The sequence below is a fragment of the Ammospiza caudacuta genome, chromosome Z (genome assembly GCF_027887145.1).
Source record: "Ammospiza caudacuta isolate bAmmCau1 chromosome Z, bAmmCau1.pri, whole genome shotgun sequence".
NCBI classification, from domain to species: domain Eukaryota; kingdom Metazoa; phylum Chordata; class Aves; order Passeriformes; family Passerellidae; genus Ammospiza; species Ammospiza caudacuta.
In genome coordinates, this window is record NC_080632.1 from 48343822 (window position 1) to 48369426 (window position 25605).

At 37.5% G+C, this 25605-nt stretch overlaps 1 protein-coding gene across 1 annotated transcript; it reads left to right on the forward strand.

Annotated features, from left to right (window-relative positions):
• Nucleotides 1-2239: 2239 nt before the first annotated feature.
• On the forward strand, nucleotides 2240-21946 carry CENPK (centromere protein K). The gene is made up of 9 exons (XM_058823786.1): nucleotides 2240-2333; nucleotides 3312-3368; nucleotides 6562-6634; nucleotides 10860-10906; nucleotides 13729-13811; nucleotides 13920-14018; nucleotides 14293-14434; nucleotides 17897-17950; nucleotides 20855-21946. Exons 2-9 carry the CDS (start codon nucleotides 3327-3329, stop codon nucleotides 21011-21013), a joined length of 699 nt encoding a protein of 232 aa, XP_058679769.1. The 5' UTR covers nucleotides 2240-2333; nucleotides 3312-3326; the 3' UTR covers nucleotides 21014-21946.
• Nucleotides 21947-25605: the final 3659 nt, after the last annotated feature.

Below are 25605 nucleotides of genomic sequence, written 5' to 3' on the forward strand. Positions count from 1 at the left end.
TGAAACTGATGCCCAGGAAGTTCCGCCTGGACATGAGGAAGAGCTTTACGGTGCAGATGACCATGCACTGGAACAGATTGCTCAGAGAGGGTGTGGAGTCTCCCTCACTGGAGATACTCAAGCACCATCTGGACACAATCAATCCTGTGCCATGTACTCTGGGATGACCCTGCTTCAAACGGGAGGTTGGACCAGATGACCCCCTGTGGTCCCTTCCAACCTGACCCGTCATGTGATTTTTTTTGTAAAGCCTTGGCTAGCATAGAGCCTACACTTGCGCATGTGTGTATTTCTTACCTAATTATATAGTCCTAAAACAATGTAAGAGGGAATAACTTGTTGAAAATGGAAGACATTAGTATTAATGCCAAAAAAACTTTTAAGTTTTCAGGTATGGTGTGGAAATAAAAATGTAATTTAACCATACTGAAATGGGGAAAACTGCAAGCTACAAGAAAATAAGATCCGAAAATGACATTTCATTGTGTGTACTGTGTAAGGTAGATAAGAGCACAGCATTAAGGATGGCAAGTCAGTTTGGCTTGTGAGAGCCCTGTCATGTCTTACAATATGTATATTTTGAAATGTTGTATGAAATTGACCCAAAAATTTAAAGTTATCAACAGAATCATTTCATCATTTTTGTGCAATAGAGGTTTTCTGTCTTTCTCTTCAGAGAAAAGAAAGCAGCATTATTCCACATAATGCTTTAATAGTGATGAATTATAGTATTGCAGGGCATATGGGCAGAATAGGTTTTTATCCCACCCCATGACCCCTTTAAATTTCCAAAGCATGGGGTTCTTTTTCTCCCTTTTATTCTTCTGTCTCCCCACTATCCCCCCAAACTCTCTTTGTCTCTTTTTTTTTTTGTCTGAGAAAAAACTAAGACTGCTTAGTTTCTTTCTTAGTTTCTTACTTCTGGGCAGTCTTTGCTGGAGGCATTTCAGAAGTCTTAATAAATTATGGGAACTGGTTCTGTTTTATATTATGGAGCCATTCCAAGACTCTTAAGAAGATAATGATCTTGCTTTCCAAAATCTATGCTCATTAGTTCTTATAAGATCATGGTAACCTAGATTTTGTAGAGCTCTGTTTTAAATGCAAGAAATTTGCCAGGAAGACTTAGTAGAAGTATTGGCTGTGTGTGAGTTCTCTAGTGTAATTCTAGCATTCAGTGAGATGTTCTGATTCTCTTTCCTCATCCACTTTGCTATGAGGTGCTTGAACTTCACAAGTACTAGTAGAATATTTCACTCCTTTTAAAGAATAATAATAATTTTCTCTGATGCTGTGTTTTTGTACTGAAAAAGAACAAAAGATTGAGTTAGTAATTTATGCTTCAATCAGAAGGTAGAAAAGTGTAATTCTTCTCTAGATCATTATCTATTTTTAACATTTCTGTTTCTATGTGTTTGGTGGGTCTAGTGACCCATTAAGGCATTTTTAAAGGCCTCCTGCATCTGGTATATCTAGCCTGTTGATTGTTTTCCCTGGGAAAAAAATTTTACTCCTTCTTATTTTTCCCCTGTTAATTGCTGCTGTCATTCAGGTATCTCTTAAGTGAGAAGCATACAAATTCATAAATTAATTCCAGTTGTTTCTTTCTGACCCAACAATTTCTCAAAGTTTTTAATTTAACTTGGATTGATTTTTATTTTGGCTTCCCAGGTGCTCTCTTTCCTTGGTTGTCTGTGTGTTCTTTCAGGTTCTTTTGTTTGTTTTTCTAGTATCTTTGAGGGTGCTTAATTTGTTAATCAAAAATATTCTGAATTAAAATGAAAGAGAAATAGATTACCATGTTTATTGACAGAACAGAAGTTAGTGCCTGAAAAGAAATATATATATAAAATACATAATAAATATTGCACATAAATGGAGGTAGAGCGTGGCTTTGCAGATGTGAGACTCCCTTATTGTTTCTATAATAAAGTTGTTGGAAAATAAAGAAGCCATTGCAAATAATCAAAGCAGTTATGAAAATTTAGGATTTTGTCATTCAATTTTAAAAGTAAATTATTAGTCTCTTCTTAGACACTGATTCTACTTAGTTATATAGTTAGCAGATTTTACTTAATGGCTGGGTGCTTTCTAAAACTATGGAGGAGTTAGCTAAAAGATTTAGATTAAGAGAGATTTTTTCTGTTGCATAGTTGATCTGAAATGGCAAGGATGATTAAGTAATCAGTTATTGTAGATCTACATGATAACAGGTTCTCTTTGCTTGTTAACAGGCTGAATGTGCATCAGAAATCAGTAACACAGCTGGTCCTGTCGAAGCCAAGGTAGAAGTCTTGGATGAATGTGAGAGTATTTGGACGCAGATTGACGAGGTATGCAAATATCAATGATAGACAAGGTTTATTATAGTGATTTTTCAGAATTATTTTATTCACCACATGCTTGCCCCACCCTCTCCAAAGAAACCACTCTGATAAAACCAAACCAAGCAACCAATCAAAAAACCCACACAAGCAAAAAATCAGAAACAAACAAACAGAAAAAAAAAGGAAATAGTATCTTCAGTTAGGTCAAATGTAGAAGTGCTTGGAGGGGTGGAGAATGCTTTGTAAAGTCAATGTGCTGATGTTACTATTTATTTAGCGTGGGACTGTATATTAAAATTATGGAAAATGAAGGAATCTATTTGTGTTGCAGTAGTACCAGCATAAAGAGACCCTTCTCTCTTTAGCCTCACAAAAGGTGGGATTCCATTTCACACATCCTTTGGATCTTAGAGGAGAGAGAGAATAGGATGAGAGAGAGGCAGAGGAGGACAGTGATGTCTCCCTATGCTTACTCCCTTGCAAACTCACAGTTACATTGTCATGGTTAGAACTTCTCTCGTACATAGCACAATATGTTAACAAATAACAGTTTAGGGGTGGTTATTTTTATTTTCTGGATTCCCAGAAAAGATAAACTTCTGTCAGTTCTTAGGGAATACTGTTCAGCCTTGTCCATGACTTTCTTCTCAGTTTCTCATGTTCTTCATCTGTTCAATGCCTTTCCCCATATGAACTTTTCCCTCATAACTTGCCTTTTTACTCAAAGAATACATCTTTCTTTAGGTGCTACTTCTCTCCTTCAGAGTTAATTAAGTGTTACTTTACTGTGCTGTGATTTCAAAACTTTTCTTAAGTTGCTCTTCTGGGTTAGAGTATAGGGGATGTGGAAGGATTCAAGTTAAAATTAATTTATTTCTATATTTAAAAAGTTGTGTTTAAATTTCTAAGAATTGCATTTTGTTCTTACAAAAGAGAAGAGTAAACAACTTTCTTTGTGTTTTATTTCTTTTTGTTTCTACCAAGTGTCAGAGCAAGCTAATGCTTCTAGGAACAGAGACACTGCTACCATCAGATAACAAGGTAAGACAGTAGTTTTTTAAAAATGCTCCATTTTCTGCTAAGACCATAGAATCAGAGAATGGCCTGCCTTAGAAAAGCCCTTAAAGATCATCCAGTTCTAATCCAGGCATAGGCAGAGACACCTTCAACTAAATTAGGTTGCTTTAAGCCCCTTTCCAGCCTGGCCTTGAACCCTTTTAGGGATGGGGCGTCTGCAGCTTTTCTGGGCAACCAGTTCCAGTGTCTCTGTGCTTACACAATAAAGAATTTCTTCCCAGTATCTAATCTAAACCTGCCCTCTATCATCTGAAGGCCATTTCCCCGTGCCCTATCACTACATGCACTTGTGAACAGTCTCTCTTCTTTCTTTTAGGCCCCATTCAGGTACTGGAAGGTCCTATAGTGTTTCCCTGGAGCCTTCTCCAGGCTGAACAAACTCAACTCCCCTCACCTGTCTTTATAGGAGTGGTATTCCAGCCCTCCAGTCATCTTTGTGGTTCTCCTCCAGACTTACTTGAGCAAGTTCACATCCTTCTGATATTGGGAACCCCAGAGCTGGAGGCAGCACTCAAGGTGGGGTCTCACCAGAGCAGAGTGGAGGGGCAGAATCCGCTTCCTTGACCTACCTGCTGGCCATGCTGTATTTGATGCAGGGTTATGATTGGCTTTCTGGACTGCAAGTGCATGTGTCCAACTTCTCATCCAGCAAGATTCCCAGATCTTTCTTCTCAGGGCTGCTCTCACTCGGCCTGTATTGATACTGGGGGTTGGTTGCCCTGACCCAGGCATGGAACGTTGTGCTTGGTCTTGTTAAACTTCATAAGTTTCATACTAGTGCAGCTCTCAAGCCTGTCCAGGTCCCTCTGGATGCCATCCCTTCCCGGCAGTGTGTCAGTTGTCCCACACAGGCTGCTGCTGTCAGTGACTTGCTGAGGGTGCCCTTGATCCCCCTGTCCATGTCCCTGACAAAGATGTTACATAGTGCCTGTCTCAGAAACATGGCCTATGCAATGCCCCCTCATCACGGATCTTCACCTGAATGCTGAACTGTTGACTGTACCTGAGTGTCACCATCCAGCCAATTCCTTACCCACTGAGCAGTCTGTCACATCTGTGTCTCAAGAGTTTAGTGACAAGCATGTTGTTCCAAACAGTGTCAAATGCTTTGCACAGCTCCCAAATAGATGACATCAGTCGCTCTTACCTTATGCACCAATGCCCTAATCCTGTTATAGGAAGCCACTCAATTTGTCAGGTGTGATTTGCCCTTAAATTCATGTTGCTTAACAACAATTGCCTCTTAATTTTCCACATGCCTTAGCATAATTTCAAGGAGGATATGCTCCTTGGTCTTGCTGGGCACAGAGGCGAGACTGATCAATCTGTAGTTTACAGATATTTGTTTTTGTCTTCTTGATAATATGGGTTGTGTGTCTCCTTTTCCAGTTGGTGGGATCTTCACCAGACTGCCATGACTTTTCGGGTTTAATCCTATCTGGCCATCTTAGCTGTTCATCACTCCCCTCTTCATCTGGGCAGGGGAGAGGAAATATAACTGAAGCTTCAGGAATCACGATCAGGACAGGTTTTCTCTTACTAAGTTTGAAAAATGCAACCAATAAATGACTAACATAGGCACCAAAATGGGAGGAGAAGGGGGTGTAACTTAATACTTGTTTGGACCTTTTCCTAATCAGTGCATATGTAATTTCTTCTTGTTAAATGTCATTGTTGTGCTATCCCTTGCAGTATCCTTGGGGACTGCAGCTGTGGGATGAGCAGGTTCGTAGTGTGCTGGGTAAAGACCTGTCTGAAGCACGGAGCTCAGTGGGGTGCAGTGATGGGGCTGTATCTGGCTGGTCACCAGCCACCAGCGGTGCTCCTCAGGGTGCAGCTCAGCTCTGTCCCACGTGTTTATCAGTGACCTGGATGAAGGTTGGAATGCACCGTGAGCACGCTGGCTGATGACTCCAAACTGGACGATGGTTGGCACCCTGGAGGGACCAGAGGCCTTGCAGAGGGATGGAGCTAGCTTAGAACATTGGGCAGTCCTCAGTGGCATGACATCGAATACCAGCAAGCCAGCGGGAGAGGAGTGGCTGTTGGGCAGCCCTGCAGGAAGGGCTCTGAGGGCGCTGGCTGACAGCGGCTCAGGGCGAGCCCACAGCGTGCCCTGGCAGCCCGGAGGGCACACGGCATCCCGGGAGCCTGGAGCGTGGCACTGCCAGCCACAGGAGAGGGGACAGAGCCCACAGCGTGCCCTGGCAGCCCGGAGGGCACACGGCATCCCGGGAGCCTGGAGCGTGGCACTGCCAGCCACAGGAGAGGGGACAGAGCCCACAGCGTGCCCTGGCAGCCCGGAGGGCACACGGCATCCCGGGAGCCTGGAGCGTGGCACTGCCAGCCACAGGAGAGGGGACAGAGCCCACAGCGTGCCCTGGCAGCCCGGAGGGCACACGGCATCCCGGGAGCCTGGAGCGTGGCACTGCCAGCCACAGGAGAGGGGACAGAGCCCACAGCGTGCCCTGGCAGCCCGGAGGGCACACGGCATCCCGGGAGCCTGGAGCGTGGCACTGCCAGCCACAGGAGAGGGGATTGCCCCTGTGTTCAGGGCTGTGCAGCCTCACCTGCAGGGCTCAGTGCAGTTCTGTGCCCCACGGTTTAAGAAGGTTGTGAAGGCCCTTGAGTGCATCCAGAGGAAGGCAACAAAGCTGGTGAGAGGCTGGAAGGCATGTCCTGTGAGGAACTGCTGGGGACTCTGGGCTTCTCTATTTCGTAGAGAAGGAGCTGAGGGTTTTTTTCTGATTACGTTTGACATCTTCCTCAGGGAAGTGGAGATGGAGATGCTGATATCTTCTCCCTGATATCCAGTGATATTATGTGTGGGAATGGTTCAAAGATATGCAAAGGGTGGATCAGAAATGACATTAGAAAGTATTTCTTTACCTGTATGAACCTTCCTCTGAAGGGCCTTCACAACTCTGCCAATTCTGACTCCTTCTCATTTCCCCCTTTTGAAAAAATAATACAAACGTTCCATGATCCCTGTGAATTACTGTAAAATATTTTGAAGAACCTAGTGTTCTATTGTAATAGATGCTCTTTTGTTTTCTGCTGTTTTAAGTTAACAATTCGATTTCTATCCTGTTCCACCTCATTTTATGCCAATGCAACTCAGCACACTTTAAGAGATCCTTCTTTTCTTGTTACACAGCTTTCCTTGTTAATGCTGCAATGGAAAGCTTTAAAAGTAGATTTTCATCAGTGGCAAGCAAGAGATCCTGAAGGTGAGTAACTGTTTCCTTGTAAAGAATGTTTGTATAACCTTCTGCAAAGTTTCTTTCATCTAGGCCATGAGTATATTTAATGTCTGCTGATTGTATTTTCATTCCATAACTACTTAAAAATTAAAATAATGCTACTTTAAAAAGTAGCATGTATCTTTCATTTCTTCATTATTTTTGCACTTCAGTTCTAAGTCAACTTGAAATTAAAAGTGAATTCCACTAAAACTTAATCCTATGATTCTGGACAAATAAGTGCATAATTCATGTCACAATTCATCAGTCAATTAAATGGAAAAACAACTATTAGCAGATCTCCTAACCAAATAAAAAAAGTTAATTATCCTGTTACCCTCCTTCATATTCTTTTCTGAGTGATTGTTTTTTCTCTATCTTTTATTTGTATTTAGTTTTTAGAACAGAAATATTTTGTCAAATAATTTTGTCTTTTAAGAAGCTGATACATTAACTATACATCTTCTGATTGTTTTTCTGATTAAAGGTGTGTAGTATTATGATGTGACAGTTGAAACTTTAAAATAGACCTTCAGTGCTAAGCCCTTTACACTGTAGTGAAATACCTATTTTGAATTAACAGGGATTAGAGATTTCAAGTCAAGATAAAGTGGTAAGAGCAACTAGAATTTTTTAAAAATGCAGGAATCCAGAACACTTACTGATTCTGAGAAGCACAAACCACTGAGACTAGTAGTGGTAGTTCTTATATTTGTTAGGCATTATCAGTCAAAAGGTATCAATTCCTCAGTTCTTCAAAGTTCTCTTTGTACATAAGCACCACCCTCTTGCAAGGCTGATGTGGCCAGACACTTGAAATAAAAGCATTCAGGATCTAAGTGTGACTAAAGTAATCTTTGTTTCCAGATGTCCCATGTGGACATTCCTGAAACAGTTCACACTACACTATCATTAATATTCTGGTAATACTCATCGTTATATCTCCTGTCAAGGACCTGTTAGCACCTTTCAATCCAGTAAAACTTCTAGTTAATCTTTAAATTAATATATTGACTAAATTGAATATTTTTATGTCAATAAAGGCTTGGTTTTATAATATTTGCAAAATTATAGGAATGTCTTATAGACAGCATGTGGTGATTTCCAATGTTTTGTCATTTAGCGAAATGGAAATGCCTTTTCAGATCAACATCAGAAGCAGTTCTCCAACTTTTTTCAAAGTCTACGTATTTGCTGCATCTCATCACTAAATAAGAGAAGCTAGGATTTTTTTTCTGTATAAAGAGATACTGTTGCTGTATTAGAATAAATTCATAGTTCAGTGTTGTAAGCCTCACTCCAAGAACTGTCAGCCTCCAGTGCTACTGAGGTATGTAGACCAAAGATATGTCATTGAATGAATTTGGAACATACTGGTTCCTGGCTGCTGTTCACGAATAAGTTGCGGGCTTAAAGCAAATTAATTGAAAGAACTTAGTTTTTGTCTGGGTAAAATACCCGAGGCTGTTAGATTTCCATACTAAAATATGTATATTAAACTTCAAGCTATTGGCTTAAAAATATCCTTGGCCTATTTTTTTGGCTTGCTGACTTGCTTTGTTCAACCATTCTATTTCTTCCCAGATGATAATATTTCTTATTAGAAATCCTAATTTTTTAATAGAGAATTGTCTATAATTAGTACTTTACAACCAGATCTCTGCCTTTTTTGACTCCCTTTCCAGTGGAAGAAAAAAATCCTGCTAAGAATTTGAATAGAGCTATGGTGCTTGTATGGAAATGAGGAGTCCCCTTTGCTTACTTCTCTGTCTTGGCTCCTTTCTACCTATTATTTGTTTTAAAGGAGGAATTACTTAATTGAAAACATTATCTGATTATATCTAAATAAAAACAGCAGAAATACTTATTTAATACAATTAACTAATAGAGCATGAATGTCAGGCCGTCTTGTAACTTTTGTTTTAGCTTTTAGTAGTGGCCAGTTCATTTCCTGTAAATGAGGACCTGTCAGCATTTCAGTCTTAAACCTTATTTTCAGAGGTTATAGCTTGGCAGTTCTACATTTTTTTGAGCACAATATTGGCAAACAGACTTGAATTCACAATGCAAATTTTACTTTTGCAAAGCTTTTGCTTTAATGTCTTTTTCTTTCTCAATTTCTGGTATTATTTATGTAGCTCTAGATCTGCTAAATCAGCTGAATTAAAACTTCTAAAAAAGCTTTTGGCTTATAAAAATAAAATTTAACTTTTACCTTTGCAAAATCAGGAAGTGAAAGCAACCATATTTTAAACCATTTCAAACAGTTGTGGTCTCTGCATAAATTCTGTTTTTCTTTGCAAAATAGCAGTATTCTGCCAAATACCTTTTTGTTTTATTTTAATATGAATTTCTGTATAAACATGTGCATAGTAGTTGCTTTTACATTCCTAGCATCTGGTAGTATTTTTCTTAGTAATTGTACTGTGTATCACTAGGCAATTCTCTCTAACATTTGATTTTTTGCAAGTGCAGTGATTCAACAAAACTGAAAAAGATATAATTGATTGTGGATTGAGCAAGCAGTGAATTTACAGCAGCAGCTGGCTTAAGTGTGTTGTCCCAGTGTTTTAGACTGGACAATCTGCATTTTTCCTTCACTAAATTATGGCTAGTGATTTCTTTCCCAGGAACACAGGGCCTTCTATTCTGATACTCGCACAATATGAACAGTGAATGGCAAGCATGAACTCAGGATTAGGTATCTTGAAATAAAGAAGCGTTATGAGGCAGTTGTAAAAAATGGTAATATTTGGTAAGGGAAGGCTTATAAAGATCATGTCAGCAGGAAGTGGCAGGAGGAAGAATTGGATGGGTTTTTTTCAAATATACTAGTGAATGTGAATAAAAGCTCACCAATTAATTTTATCACATGTAGGTAGTATATTCATATAAAGAAATAAAGAAAGTATATATATACTATATATATATATATACTATATACTATAAAGAAATCTTACTCTGATGAAGCACAGACTACTGTCTCCTGCAGCTCTTACGCTTAAATGGGAGCAGAGTACTTAAATTTTGTGTCAAGATTTAGAAACAGCAATTTTCCAATTTTTTTGGAACTGAAAGGAGTTTTATTGAAGAATTTAATGCATTTTTTGATGCTTCAGTAGTTTTTCTGATTTTCATCTCAGAACAAACAGTGCTTTTAAAACTACTAATCTTAAGCTCCTTAAAATTTTTCAAGTAAGTACTATAACATTACCAAAGAAAGTACTTTTCTGAATTTATTAAATGGATTGTGTGTATTTAGGAGATGTTTAATGCTGTCATGAGAGGGTTAAGGATTTTCTTTTTGATTAAGGAATTTTTATTTAAGTAATTATTTGTAAGATTAGAGATTTCAAGCCCAAACTTCCACCAAAAAATCTGCCTATAAAGATTTTAGTCTGTTAGAATAGCTTTCATTTCTCCTGTTGAGAATGAAACATCATTCATTGTATTGAATGAATTTAAATAGTTCAAAATAGTCATATGTTTATGCACAAGTTGCAAGTGGACATGGATCTGAGAATTGGCTGGAGTCTGTTGAGCACTGTAAAAAACAAGAATTTAACTTTTTATTCTGAAAATGCATGAGTCATCAATCACTGCATTTTGTAGAAGCATTCTGGAGAAAAATTTTCATCTTCTTGAATTGTACTTTGGTTTCACTTAGATATTGCTGTTGCTCAGTGTTTTGAGTTTGGGTATTGGCCTTGCTGGGTTATTCATCTCCCTACTGTTTTTGTGAACAGTAAGGGTGGTGACATGCTTCTGAAGTTATTAAAACTAGGTTCTATAGTCCTGATCAAGCATCTAGGAGGCTATTTAACAAGGAATTGGAGGACTGGAAGAATTTGATTGCTCACATTGGTAATGTTGATGGAATGCCTTCAGCTGAAAAAATCAGGCTTGATTGTCTTGAAATGTATAGACATATGCTATTTATTCATTATGCACCCTCACCAATGTATTTGCAGCCAGTTCAGGTATAAAAATAACACACAAGCATTAACACTGCACTTTTTTCAGTCTAATTTAATTTGCTTAATAGTGATAGTAGGTTAGCCCGGCAGGACACCACAGCATGTGGTTAAACTCCTACTGAGAGCCAAACTGTTTTTCAGAAGCTGCACAAATTTCTCTCTAGCCAAGATGCTTTTCAGTATAAATAAATCTTTATCATCCAATGGAAAAAATAAACAATCATTTTATTTTTCAGTAATTTCTACCAATCCAGATGTACTGTTAGAATTGGGAAAAGAAGAGGTAAGTCTAATAAAATTGTGTTGGGAAAAAAACCAATACATGCAATTGCTGTGTTTTCCTATGACTGTTCCTAGGGTGCTAAAATGCTATGTATTTTCCTTCAGCCATTTATGTTGTTCTAATGCTTTTCTCCCCCGCTAGTATAACTAGTAAAATTTCCTAGTTGTAATGAGTGAGGTTTTAAACTGACTTACTGCACAAGTAACTGAGTAGTGCACAATAAACAGTATTTTGCCTCTGGACACTCCATCTAATCACAGTAGCTCAGCAAACTTATCTGTGTGCAATGAAAATGATGTGACAATCGACATCCCTGCTACATTAATGCTCCAAGGCCTCACTTAGGATTGGAGTCCCATTGTGCTGGGTGCTACCAGGAGACAGAAATCTTGACTGATGACCATGCCTTGCAAAGACTTAACCGTCATCTGTAACATTGTGCAGCAGCATCCATTTCTAGGCCTGAAGCCTTCACACTGTACTTTTCAAGATTACTTTCAGTTAACATGGCTCAAGGGCAAGAAGATCCACTCAGAATTCAAGTGATCTGTGGCTGAATTTTAATTGCTGATCTGTCTGTGGCTGAATTTTAATCGCTAATCTGTCACAGAATGGCTGGAGTTAGAAGGGACCTCTGGAGATAGAATCATAGGATAGTTTAGATTGGAAAAGGCCTCTAAGATGATCGGGTCCAACCATCCAAATCCACCACTAAACCCTGCCCCTAAGTGCCTCACAGGATTGTGTCGAGGTGGCTTTTGAATATCTTCAAAGAAGGACACTCCACAGCCTTTATGGGCATCCTGTTCCAGTACTCAGTCACCCTCCAGTAAAGCAGTTTTTCCTAATTTTCAGATGGAAATTCCTATATTTGAGTTTGGCCCTCTTGCTCCTTGTGCTATCACTTTGTACCATGGAAAAGACACCTGCCTTTAAGATATTTGTGTGTGTTTTTTTAAACAAAATGTTATAATACATTGCATTTCATACTTAGTAGAAAATGATGTAATATTATGTGTTACATGGAAGAGTCAGTTACCTTAGACATTGAGTTCTGTGGCAATAATTTGCAAATATTTTGTTGAGTTCCTCCATTGGAAGAAAGAGCAAATCAATAATGTCTTGTGGGTAACATTATACTATATCGATGGCACATAGGAATGCTGTGTGACTTGAGAATATTCCTGGGTCTAATGCCTTCTAGTATCACTCACAACAGCAAATCTGACTGCTGTTAAGCGTCACTATCAAAAAGTTGTTAGGTTACACACTTTGATTGGCATGTTGATCTGATATTTGAGGATTACAGGGTTTTTTCCAGATGTTATATATATTGAGCATATTTGTTTCTGTAGCATATTTTCAGAATGTATATTTCTTTGAGCTAAATTCCTAGGTGCTCTTATTTTGTATGGAAGCAGAAAAAATACATCCAAATCATAGGCTTATATAAGAAACTATTATTTTGTACAAGACCATAGTGCTGTAACAGGGGATCTCATAAATTTATACAAGTGTCTGAAGAGAATGGAGCCAGGCTCTTCTCACTGATGCCAAGCAGTAGGACAAGAGGCCATGGGATGCACAAGAACACAAGGAAGAGCTTCTTTACTGTGCTCTGGAACAGATTGCCCAGAGAGATTGTGTAGTCTCCCTTGCTGGAGTTTGTCAAGAACTGTCTGGATGCAACCTGTGCCATGTGCTCTTGGATGACCTCTGCCTGACCAGGGAGGTTGGTCCACAGGACCCACTGTGGCCTGTCACAATGGTTAAGGAAACTTCCACATCCAACAGTCCAGGAGCAGTGGTGTCAGTTACTAAGCCCATTCACAGCTACCCACACTCACACAGATCAGGTGTCCTTAGCAGCTCAATCCTAGGTTTCCTTCTTCCCCTAGGCTCACACATCCTGATCCTTAAAATAATTTAATCATGGATAATAACAGAATAACAGCTTGAGCTGGGTGCGTCTGAGGAAGGACCCAGAAAAAAGGAATTTTATATCCTCAAAGGCAAAAGGCTTTATGCCCTCACAGTGTAAACACAGAAAAATCCACATGTCATCAGCTTCTGCTGTGTCTCCATGTCCCCTCCCCTGGCAGGGCCACAGGCCCCCAGGTCCCCTGCTCTACAGAGCCAGCAGTTCACGGCCTCTTGCCTGGGGCTCTTGCCAGAGGTCAGCCCAGAGCTCAACCTGCAGCTCTGCTGCAGCTGCACCCTGAGTCACCTGCACTGAATGTGTTCCTCAACACAACCTTACCTATTCTGTGATTTCTATAATGGAAGACCCAGCCCACTGAGAGTCCACTGTTCCCTAGATTCAGCAATGCCTATAGCTTCTGACTGTAGTAGTTTTATTTCTCTGTATTTCCTGTCCCAGATATGTCATAGCACTGGGGATCATTTAATTAATGGATGCAGTTAGTCTTTCTTTGATGCATCTTCATTTTCTGTACATTTTATGTGGTGCAAGTAGCATGGATTCATTCTTGCCAGCAGCTGCAGTAGTTTAGACAATAGAGCCCTGGTGCTGTAGACATTTTCTCCTTAGCCATTCATTCATTTGCTGAGCAGTTCATGTGTGTACTTCAGGTAAAATTAAGTATTTTGTTAAGCTCTGTGAGCTTCAAGAAGACACTAATGAGCAACTGGTCACAGTGACGTTTTCAATAGCTCCTGCATTTTAAACTGGATTTTAATGTTTACTAAGGAATTGCAGATGATTTTCTTCCCTTTTATCAGATTTACAAATGTAGCCTTACATAGAACAAATACTACAGTCTGGGCTATCTGCAAACAGTTTAATTTCTATTCTTTTATAGTTGCAGAAAGTAAAAAATGATCTTGAAATGGTGCTGTCAACAGTTCAGTCAAAGAATAAACGACTGGAAGAAGATCTGAAAAGGTAATACAGTAATTTGGACTTTGGAATGCTGTGAGCTTTTTTCTTTTTTTGACTACCCAGGGAAACTATTTATCTGTTGTGCCATGTCATACCTTTCATGTTTCAAAGAGAGCAGCAGTGGAATGAGGAACAGAAACAGATGCTAGAGATTCTTAATAAAATGGAAGAAGAGGCAAATACTGAAGTTGAACATCCTTCCAAAAAAAGGTATTTCTACATTTTTGAGTTACAAATTCAAGAATTTAAATATCAACAGGAGCAAATGAGCAAGCAAACTCTTAAAATTTATTCTTTGTTTTATTTAATGGATCAGATAATTGCTCAGTAATCCATATTTGAAACATGAAAGTAATGCTACTATATCCTTTGATTAAAGATGATGAATTTCTAACAACAGATAATAAGGGGTTTTTTTACTTAGGAGGGATTTTTTAGTTACTTTATTTGATCCCTTGTTTTGTTGCTGTGTTTTTACTGTTAGTTTGAAAACTGGAGAACTCAATGAGCTGAAAAATAAACTACTGAAATTACAAACCTATAAGAAAGAACTCTTGCGTGCTTTGGGTGAATTTCTGGATGAACATTTTCCCCCTCCAGAGGAAGGTGAAAATATTAAAAAAAAGGTAAGACTTTTCTTTACCTATTAAATTTGATATGTTGAGTTTATATTTAATTAGATGCAGTACCTGTTTGAAGTCTCTAGCATTGAACCTGCAGTTGTATTTGAAATAAGCATAATTTTTACAGCTGATCCTCTAGGTTTAATTTATATTTTTCAGGTTGTTTTATATTTAAGGCTGTTTCCAGCTGGGTATTTTCTTTTCTTAATGCATATATCCCTTACCTAATGAGATACATAGCAATATATTGTATTTCTTACTGAACTGCAAGCTATGCCACATTTGGAAATGGTGTGAGGTTCAGTCCAAATTTGCTCTTTTTTTTTTTTTTTTTACTTGACTGGGCAAATAGATTCCTATTTTCCTTGGCAAAGCAAATTTTAATTGTTTAACAATGTTTTTGGAACAAAAAGGAAAAGTGTTTATAATTACAGAGTAGTTTGGAATGTTAACCATCAGATTTTGTTCAGGCAAACTGGGTCAAAAATTATCGTAAAACCTCAGGGAGAATAGGCAGCCAGGGAGTATTTTGCATAATAAATTCAAAGTGTGCAGTAAAAATAAAACTATTACCATTAGTATTTGATAAATTAAAAAAAGCTATGAAAAAACGGCAGGGTTTGATTTTGATTTCAGGAACACTTAACATTACAGAAGCTGAAATTATTTCTTTAATCCCGTTCCCTATTATTTTGGGTAACTACATAATATAAAAATTTCTTCAATATTATCATTGAGCTCCATTTTAGAACAAATAATTTTTTTACTACTGTTTCTCCTGTGTTTTTTCTTCTAGCACCTCAGAATAGCTCTTTTTCTTTCTTGTGTTTATTCCTCCTGATATATTTACAGCAGCAATCTCATATCCTCTCTTTCTTTGTTTTGCTAATTGAACTAGGAACACCTTTATGTTCTCCTGCAAGATAATATTTTTCAATTCTCTAGCTTATCCTAGTAATAACCATTGTCTGTTCGTTTTCACTTGGATTCATCTTTTTTACAACCTGCTAAGAAACAATATTATAAACAAAAGTACTAGCTCACACCCATCACCAAAGCAACAAAGTACACCCTTGTCTTTTCTGTCTGTAATTTGCAGCTAATGAATCCTGATCTTTTAATTAAAAAAATGTTTTGCACATAAGCGCATATTTTGCATATAAAAATACCAGTGGATTTGTCAAGACATGGTGTTCATTTTCAAAGTATTATTCAAATATCTTGTTTTGTTGAATCTTAGTTTTCCTTCATACCAATGCTTTCCTTTCCTGTTGTTAGTAAATGTGACATATTTTGGTCTAAGTCGCTCTGTTTTAGAAACAGTTGAATGTGGGACAGTGTCAAATGATTTGTAAAAGTCCAGGTAGATGCCATCAGTTGTTCTTCCTTTTCCACAAATACTGTAACTCTTGTAGAAGGCCACTAAATTTGTTGGGTGTAAAAGGTCTATAGTGAAACCATGTTGGCTGTTACCTATCACTTTACTTCAACAAAAAACTACTTTGATTAATTTCAACACAAGGTTTTATCTTTTCTTAGCTTAAATTTTACTTATACATTTCCTGAACTCTTAAACAGAGTCTGTTTTCTGACAGTCTTTTCTTTCTTTTCACTCTTTGTGAATTCATAGCTTTTCTATACCTTTTGACTCACTTGAATCACTTGGCTTAACTACAGGTACCTCTTAATCTACATCTAAGTAATTGACTGGGAAGGCAGGACAGCAAGCCATTTTTGCCTACATTTATTGGGTGTAAGAAATAAAAATTGTAATCACTGAAATGAATTAGCAATGAAATTAGCTGTTATGTTGGTTCATGAGAACACATTATTCACTTCTCCTATCAGCTTGGTTCAGCAGTCTAGCAGCACCAAACTCTGCATATCAGCAATTTTGCTTCACTTTGTGGAAGGATGTTGTGTTCACAGTGGTTCTGTGTGAGGGCAAATGTGCAGGGTTGATGTCTGTAGGACATGGCTGCAATATAGTTTGAACTGCTCCAAGCCTCACTGGTCTGGTTCCACCCTGCTTTCACCTGGCGACATGCATGTGGGATTGGGAGTGGGAATGGGAGTGAAGATGCATCATAACAGCTCATGTTGGCTTCCATTGCCATGGCCCAACACCTTTAATATAGGTAGTGACTGTAGTAACGATGATCTTGCATTTTAAATCTAGGATAAAAATCTACTTTATTTTTTTCAAGGTAATAATATGAAAAATCAGAGGCTGAGGAATATTCTTTATGCAAATCTGTCTGATAGGAAGGGTGAAGAAGGTGCCTTTCAGGCTAAATAATGAAATGCTGAGCATCCTGCTTAACGACTTTATAAGCATTAAGTGATTAGTGGTCCTTAATTGTATTAGTTGTAATTTTGACCAGGGAAATATATCAGTAAAGGTTGTGAAGTTTCCTGTTTGCTCTAAGGAACTTTTTGCTGATAGGTAATGTTGATTCTATTTCCTCAGCTAAATATTGAGATAAGGGCATATAGATAGATGTTATTGGGTCATAGCACAAGGATTTGCAGAGCTTCCATGGAGCAGGCTCTCCCTGGAAACTGAAACTTCTGACTGTCTGCAGGTGAGACTATTACAAACTGTGACTGGGAAAAAGGATCCAGAACTTGTCTTTCAGAATATTCTTCTTTCTTGCTTGTATTCTTCCTCTGTTCCAGAAGTGAAGTTTGTATAAGGTGCTGCACAGCTGGTAATATCTTGGGTCTTAAATTCATGCATTCAACAGCAATGCTGAGAAAGCCAGTGGAATATTATCTCCTTTATTTTGTTGAAACATAAGTGCATGGGGGAAAAGAATAAAACTGGAAAATTAAAGAATCAGGTTTACCTTGCAACAGTACAAGCAGATCCATTGACATTGCTGCCAAAGGAATCTCTATAGACAAATGGCTTGATTTGCTTGCTACAAAGGAAAATAAGTAATCTTTTAGTGGTATTTTATCATTGCCTTTTATTCCACCAAAATTTTTAATTATTCTATTTCTCAGCCTTGATAAGATGTTTTAGTTGAATTCAAAGCAAGTAAGTATTCATTGTCAAATTATGAAAAAAAATATTGAGGCACTATGAAATTAAGTCTTGAGTTGTGTCAAATTTCTATTATAAACATTTATTTAAAGCTCATGAAAAATATTTTTTCCTCCAACAAATTTCTTCACAGAACAAATTCTGCACTACATTATAAATTTGATGTATTTGGTTTTATTTAAATGTAAACACAGATGAAAACATTATGATCACTTTAGATAAATCTCTCTTGATAATTCAAAAAATGTTACATTTGAAGTGTAGGATTTTGAACTGGTAGATTTAAATCTAACTAAAAGTTTTCATCTTTTGTGTACTATGCAATCAAATAATTGTGTAATTATTTTGTCAATGAAAATTTTTCTTAACTGGTTTGGGGTTTTCTTAATTTGGCTGGGGGATGTTTATCTTTCCAGAACTCTTCGGCAGAGCCAGCTGTAGAACTGATAGCATTGCAAGAAATTTTAGAGGTAAGACGTTTTCACTATGTAGAGATTTGAGGCATTTTTAAATATTCAGATGTAGTGATGGTGATGATGATAAAGTGTTTATTACTAATATAAATAACAGTATGTGGTATTTAGTTAAGACAGTTAATCTAGAACGATTAAGAATGTTGTGTCTACAAGAAGAGTGCAGGGAGACCTCATTGTGGCCTTTTGGTTCTAAAAGGGGGCTTATAAAAAGATGCAGAGCAACTTTTTGCATGGGGGAATAGTTTTAAATTACAAGAATAGATATTTAGACTAGCTTTCAAGAATAAATTCTTTACTGTGAGGGTGGTGAGGCAGTGGAACAGGCTGTCCTGAGAAGCTGTGGATACTCCATCCCTGGCAGTGATCAAGCCCGGGTTGGATGGGGCTTGGAGCAATCTGATCTAGTGCAAGGTGTACCTGCCATGGCAGGTGCTTGGAATGAGATGATCTTAAAGTACGTTCCAACCCAAACCATTCTCTGAATCTAGGTCAGTTTTCTATTTTAATTCCTATCAAAGTAAACCCCACATTATTACAAGAGGTGTGGCAATAATTAACTGGTTCAGTTTAGGCTGGAGAATGGCTGTCTCTTATTTCTTGATTTTACAATATTTGGTTCAAAGACATTTTTTATGTGCGTTAGTGGCTCATGTTGGGAGAGACAAATACTGTGTTTAACAAAAAATAAAATTTCATGATCTATTTTATACTGTTTCAAGAAAAATATTTCTGAAATACACATTAACAGAAGGACTAAATATGTAGCCTCAGACCAATAGTCTTGTGCATTAACTGGATTATTAACTCATACAAGGAAATCAGTTAATCCGATTAATGCATTTCTGATTGATTTTATCAGTATAGAAGCATTGCTTAGTGCGAATTTTTAATTACAGTGCAGTTTATGAATGTGAATTGCAAAGCACAATTTTTCTCCTTGTCTTAAATGTAGCATATGAAGTGAAATCTTCTGTTCCCCCTCCTTAGACAGTTCTAAGTTCTATATGTAAGATGTCCCTGGGGAAAATTTTTTTCTTGATGCAAAATGTGATGTATAAAAATTTGCTGGTATTACGATGCTGTTATCTAATCACTATGTACTACAGTTTAAAGCCCAGGCTTTGGGCTTACATCATCAAAATCATTTTACATGCTTTAAATATCTCAGCATACCTTTTAATGCCAAATTAGGCAGAGCTTGAAAACAGATCAGAATTCAGAGTGGCCACAGTCCTTATGGAAAAAGAATTTGAAGTTCTTCTAATGCTTTAAAATAGCCCTTCATATTTTTCTGATATTGTTAATCTCCTAAAAATGGGAACATATTCATGTAATATCTGACTTCTGTTTGGAAGAACACATTATTTGAAAAATTTAGACTCATTTTGAATTTCAACATCCTGACCTAAAGTGTCAATGTCCCTTATCTTTGTATTCCGGAAGGTTTTTCTTTGTTGAGTCATGTTGTTCTAGCTTCAAGTCCCTGTTTGTTGGAACTCAGTACATCCCTCTGGATGGCCAGAGTTGCCGAGGACCCCATCAAGGGGCTCGGAGACCCTGGCATGCTGCCCAGAACACCTGGGAATTTGATTTTAACCCCTGGAGCAAGTTACCAGCTTTGTATGAGTACATGAAAGTCACACAGGTTTGAATAGTGTAATAATAAAATATTCACAGGGTGAAAATGTAGATTTTAGGATTTTTGGTATAGGGGTTATGGGGACAAGATGGAGGAATCAGGGCGTGTCTAGTCCTTCTTTCTTCTTCTTGTTCTCCGTTTTCTGCAGTGATGTTGGCACTTTGGGATTGGTTTAGAGTAGAAGTGCACTGTCTAACATAGGTGATAGGTATTGGGAATTAAGAGTAAATATGATATACGTAGTTTGTAGTATGAAAAGACACCACTGCCTCGGGGGTGGTCAGAGTGCCTTTGGCTGCCTTGCTGAGAAGATCTCGCCTGGGCAGAAAGAAAATTTTATAGATAAGAATTAATAAACAACCTCAAGACTGAAAAGTGAAGAGTCCAGTCTCATTCTTCAGTTGCACGGGCTGAAGCAGAGACAACCTACACATCTCGGGGCAGAGAATATCAACAGCTGACCCAAGACCCTAATGTTAAATGTGAAAAATGTTTTCTAAGGTACACACAAGTTACAGCCATGAAAGCTATTTTGGAGTATCAGATGTCAGAAAAAAAACAGTAAAAATTTGTCTGGAATAATGCATTTGTAGTAAATTCTCATAATTGGAAGTACAAAATATATTAACTGGAACAATTCTTCTTCAGAATGTTCTGAAAAATAAGAGTAGTCATTCATTTGGGTCTTTTATTAGCAGCACTGGATGCAAAAATATAAAATCTGGTAGCAAGTATTTTGAATTTGACTTTAGCACTAAAGGGCAAAAAATATTTTGTACTTACTGAAATTGGGACAGTATAACATTTAAAAGCTCTGAGAAGAAAGATTAAATATCTAGGTTAAATAGAAAGAGCACCATGGGATGGGTAAGATTATTTAATCTGTAATGTGTGCAGTACTCCCCATGAGCAATATCGTGAGGGCATGAATATGATCTCCATGAACTGAAACAAAATGACAAAACTGATTTTGTTTTTAACTCCATTAACTAATTCTGTATCTAGATACAGCATTTAATCTACATTTATTCTGGAATAAAAGAGGATTCTGGTTCTAATTTTTACGTCAAAAAAGATGTTATGTAGCTAATTGGAAGTCCTTTGCTTTACTTCTACTTTGTATAGGTCTCATATTTCTTCTGTATAGTCCTTTATATCTTATATTGCCTACATCACAGTAATTTGTAAAAATTTGGTTAAAGGAGATAAAATCTAGCTGTTTTGTTAATTTCCTAAATCTTACCCTTTTTGTCTTCCAGATGCTGATAAACACATTAATGACCACACCACATGAACCTTATATAACAATTAATCAATCATTTTGGCCACCTTATATTGAGCTGCTGCTGCGATATGGAGTGGCCCTGAGACATCCAGAGGATCCAAACAGAATACGCCTCCAAGCTTATCACAAGTAGTGTGACCTACATGTGCACTTGAAAACAAAACAACACCAGTCTCTTAATTCAGGGCTAGGACATACTTAGGTTTCCTACTAGGCTTTCTTAGTATCAAGCATCACTTCTTGTTGAATGATCTTTTTCTTTTACATTAAAATGGATATTTAAGAGCATAAAACGTAGAAAAAAAAATAATAATCTATTTTAACTGCTTACAGTAGGCCTTCAGTGTTAGATCAAGATTTACATTATGGAAGCTTTTTATCACTGCTTCTGTAAGATGCCAATTCATGTAACAGACAAATATGTTTAACAGTCCTTTTTACTTTAAAAACCATACTTTATACATTACTTCTATAGATTAGACTTCTTAGATTGCCTGGAGTTGTCTCTATTTCCTTTACTATTTTCTTGTATTCTGTAGAGGCAAAATTCAGAATAACACCACTCCTGTACATGGCCTTACAAACATTTGGAACTAACAGAGAGGTATCCTGTCAAGAATGTGTTATGCCTTGTTTGTTTCTCAGAGCCTTTGCAAACAGTTTTACTGGCTCCATGATAAACACCTGGGAAAGCTGACACATCTTTCTGTGCAAGGTGCAGCAGAAGTTGAGTCTGTGCCTTTCACTGCACGCTTCCCAAATGGCCTACTTTGTGCTATGCTATATTGCCGTAGAGTATCTGTCTTCACTTTTTCGGACCTAGTTGATCAAGGCTTTTAATGGGTCTCTGTTCTGTTGATCTCTACAGCTTCTAAGTTATGTCAGTTGAGAGTTACCTTCTGATTCAATGCTGGCATTTTTTGCAATCTCAGTCTTTTCTGTAGCCATTTTTATTGTATTGAGTACAAAAATTTTACTCTTGCTTATCTGTAGTGACTAAATTATCCTTTATTAACCAGATTGTTGTTTATTGAGGGAGGAGCTTGTGTGATTTTTTAATTGATGGAAAAATAAAGAGTTTTATACTATCATATAATGTTTTTGTGTGATTGTTTTTAGAATGGTGTTCATGTGATTTGGTGTGATGACTTGTAAAGATGATGTCAGGATGCATGGGAGAGGTAAGGGGGACCAGTCTAAGTTCCAGTAGAATTGCTCTTTTTAGACCAATTAAAAGTTAAGCAAAAAACAATCATTCATCTTGTGTAGTTTTGAGTGAATGCTGTTCATTTTACCCTTCCAACTGGTGATTAAGCATAAGTATATAATGTGGTGCGTGGTGTTGTGCATGAGCATTGACTTCTTTTTGGTTCATATTCCTTGTGTAACTAGCCTTCTGTTGTGGTTTATCCTCTCTTATGAGCTCTAGAGTCTGACTAATCTATACACATTTACCTTACAGCATTTTTAATTAAGAATTTTAATAACTGCATTTTTTGGTTTACATTTATAACATTGTCTCTTTAGGGTTTTTTCCTTGCTTTGTGTTTAAATGCTTTGTATTCTGCTATCCTTTCAGCTTATTTATTAACACTGCTCAAATGCTTCATTGACACTGGATGACTGCTTCTGTCTTGACATTAATAAGTAGAAGAAGAAATGTTAAACACTCAGTAGCCTCTTGTGTTTAAAAAGAATAATACTAACCCATACCACCCACTTCCCAAATCCAAACCCGAACCAAAGAATTGAGGAGATAGGACAGTCTGTAAACAAGTGCTCTAAAGAAGATGCAATATTCATTATTCTTGATACCAAAATCAAATCTCATCCAAGTAAAATACCAGAACAGATTTAAATGAAAGTACTTCACATAAAGCTTTACATTAAATTATTGAACTCACTCACTCACTCATAAAATATGTTGTAAGATTATATATGAACTTGCAAAAAACTATTACAGAATTCAGATTTGTGATTATGTAAGAAAATTGGCAGTCTGCAGGTTCAGAATTCTCTATCCTACTAATTGTTGGACCCTGAGGAGATACATAGATATTCCCTGAGATCCTCCTGCGGCTCCACAGTATCTTCAGCATTCTCTGAAGCCTTTCTGCTTAGGCCCTGGATATGCTCAGAACCCAAAGGTTCGGTGTAGAGCTTTTTCCTAAGGAGGGATTGAATCAGTGCAGCAGAAGAAAAGTTGTAGAAAGAGACAGTCCATTTTCTCTCATGGCCTAAAATGCATTGCCAGTTTTTAAGAGAAGCTGATTTAGACTGAAACAGAGATAGCTGAAAGCTGTAGCTCCTAGAAAAATCCTGACAAGTAAATTGAAGCAAATCAAGGCAGTGATGAAGAACAGATCTTCCTTATGAAAAAAAGCTAGGAGTAAGCTCTTTCATCAGTACTTTCAACAATCAGGAAGGTTGGGGTGTATGTTGAAGGAGTAGGATAATTTCTCCATTTTTTGTCTCCTTGCATGTGTAAGTAACAGTCGTTTGTTTGGAATTAACACCTCTATTAAATGCTAATATTGTAACTCCATGTGCATTCTGTGAAATTGTTTAGCTTACTGTCAATTTTTAACTCTACAAAGGTAATGTAAAAAAAAAAGCCAGGATGTTAAATGAATATTTGGAGCTACCAAGCCTGAGTAAGATGACAAACTGATCTGTGAGCAGGCAGTGTGTCCTTTTTGCCAAGAAGGCCAATGATATCCCGGGTGCATATATGAAGATCAATGCCTGTCTGCCTGTGCCTTTGCTTCTTTCCCTTTAGCTGACCAGCAGTTCCCTACTCAGCCATGCCTGTCTAGAGAGAATCAGGTAAACCTAAATCTGTGTGTTATAACCCATGCAGGTCAAGACAGATGTCAGGATAACAACCTGCAAAAGGACAGATGTCTGATTTCAGTCATTGCTCAGTATGGAAGTATTGAACTTGGCTGGGTCTGTTTGATTAGGCCCATATCTCTGGAATATTGGCACTGCCTCTCACAGCTCTGCCTCCTCACCAGATAAACAGGCAGCTTCTCCATCTACTACATGCCATATTCTCCCAGTATAGAGCTGGTGGTTTTAGTATGGTTAAGAGTAAGATGTTAGTCACAACTGTGTCACCAGCCAGGGCATAATTCATGGACCAGCAGTCACCTGCTGAATCAGAGGCCAAACCCTGGGGAGTGGTGCTTTCCTCTGTGACTGTTTCAGTAGAAAATCTCACCCCAGGGGAGCATTACTTGCCACTCTGTGGTCTAGACTTCAGACGTGCATTTACATGAAGAGGAAAAAAATTCATTATACAGTAACGATTCTTCTGGAATGTGCATGCTGTGCAGAGCCCCCATCTCTTCTTGCTTTTTGGAATACATCAGTACTGCAAACTTCTTATTGTGAGGAAATTGATCTAGCAACAGGAAGACCTTCTAGTATTAAGAGGTTAAGAGCAGACCACACCTGCCTTCACAAACTCTGCAAAGGACTGTTGGGTCAAACTTACTGATGTGATTTTCTAGTGAAATAACTAAATTGTTCTGCAGATTTTCAACTTTTGATTGTGGCATTAAATGCAACTGCTGTATTTATCTGCATTTTGCTGCATTGAAAAGAATCTGATTTTGAGAGTTTGGCATAAAAGTTTCTGGATGTAAAGTTTTGGCAGAAATATACGTGAGATTTGTTTGGGGTTTGAGACAGTGTAGGTGATATTAATGAAGACTGCTGTAGCTAGTTACAGACAGATAACCTTGGAAAAGTAAGCCTATATTGAATTCCTGAATGTTTGTTAGTATTTTGGTAAAATGATGCTATATTTTCTGTATCTTAGATTGTATTTGAGGCTTTTTTAAAAAAACTCCAATGAAAGCATGTGATAGCAGTTTAGTAGCTGTTTAAGTCTTGAAGTCATCTTCTATAGTTATGTATTCACAAGAGATAACCAGTCCGTGTATTTTCTGAGAGAAAGTTACTGGTTTCAGTTTAGTTTACTGGATTTATTCTGGGTAGGGTTTTTGTGTTTTTTGGTTGGTTGCTTGGTTGGTTGATTGATTGGTTGGTTGGTTTTTTTGTTGTTGGTTTGGTGTATGGTTTTTGGAGGAGAGGGTTGTGGGGATTTTCTGTTTGTGTTTGTTTTGGTTTTGTTTTATTTGCTGTGTTGGGGGAGTTGGGTCTTTGGCTTTCTGGGGTTTTTAGTTTGGTTTTTTGTTTGTTTTTTGGGGTTTTTTTTGGAGGAGGGGATTTTGTTCTTGTTGCATTTTTACTTTATTGGCTTTTTTTTTTTTTGCTTCAAACTGTTTTAGCACAAAATAGTTTGATCACAATACTTCTATTTATTTCCAAGCAAGACATTTTAGTGATTAAGACAATGAGACTCTTTATTTTGTGCATATTGTCAGGTAATATGCCATGTTTTTGTAGATTGTTTCCAGGTTAAACAATGAGCATTCCAAGGTACCTCAGCAGTGCCGAACTACTCATAATCAGTCATGGTTACAAGAAGTTCTTTGTTCTGCAAACGTTTCAAATTCTGTACTTCAGAAAATTTATTGTGTCAAATGAAACATAATATTGCCTTCTCTATTTGGCAACAGATGCTGCTTGCAGGTGCTTGCAAATGAGCTTTTGATTATAGTTAGCCAAGACAAATGTAATTTTGGTGGTATTCCTATTCTAGTTTTAATTTAGCTTGCATTAAATTAGTTGCTTGAGATAGTTTCAAGCAGAAAA

Coding starts and splice junctions, on each gene's coding strand:
- CENPK (XM_058823786.1), top strand. CDS start 3,327: ATGCTTCTAGGAACAGAGACACTGCTACCATCAGATAACAAG. Junction 6,635..10,859: donor GCAAGCAAGAGATCCTGAAG/GTGAGTAACTGT, acceptor TTTATTTTTCAG/TAATTTCTACCAATCCAGAT. Junction 14,019..14,292: donor GAACATCCTTCCAAAAAAAG/GTATTTCTACAT, acceptor TTTTACTGTTAG/TTTGAAAACTGGAGAACTCA.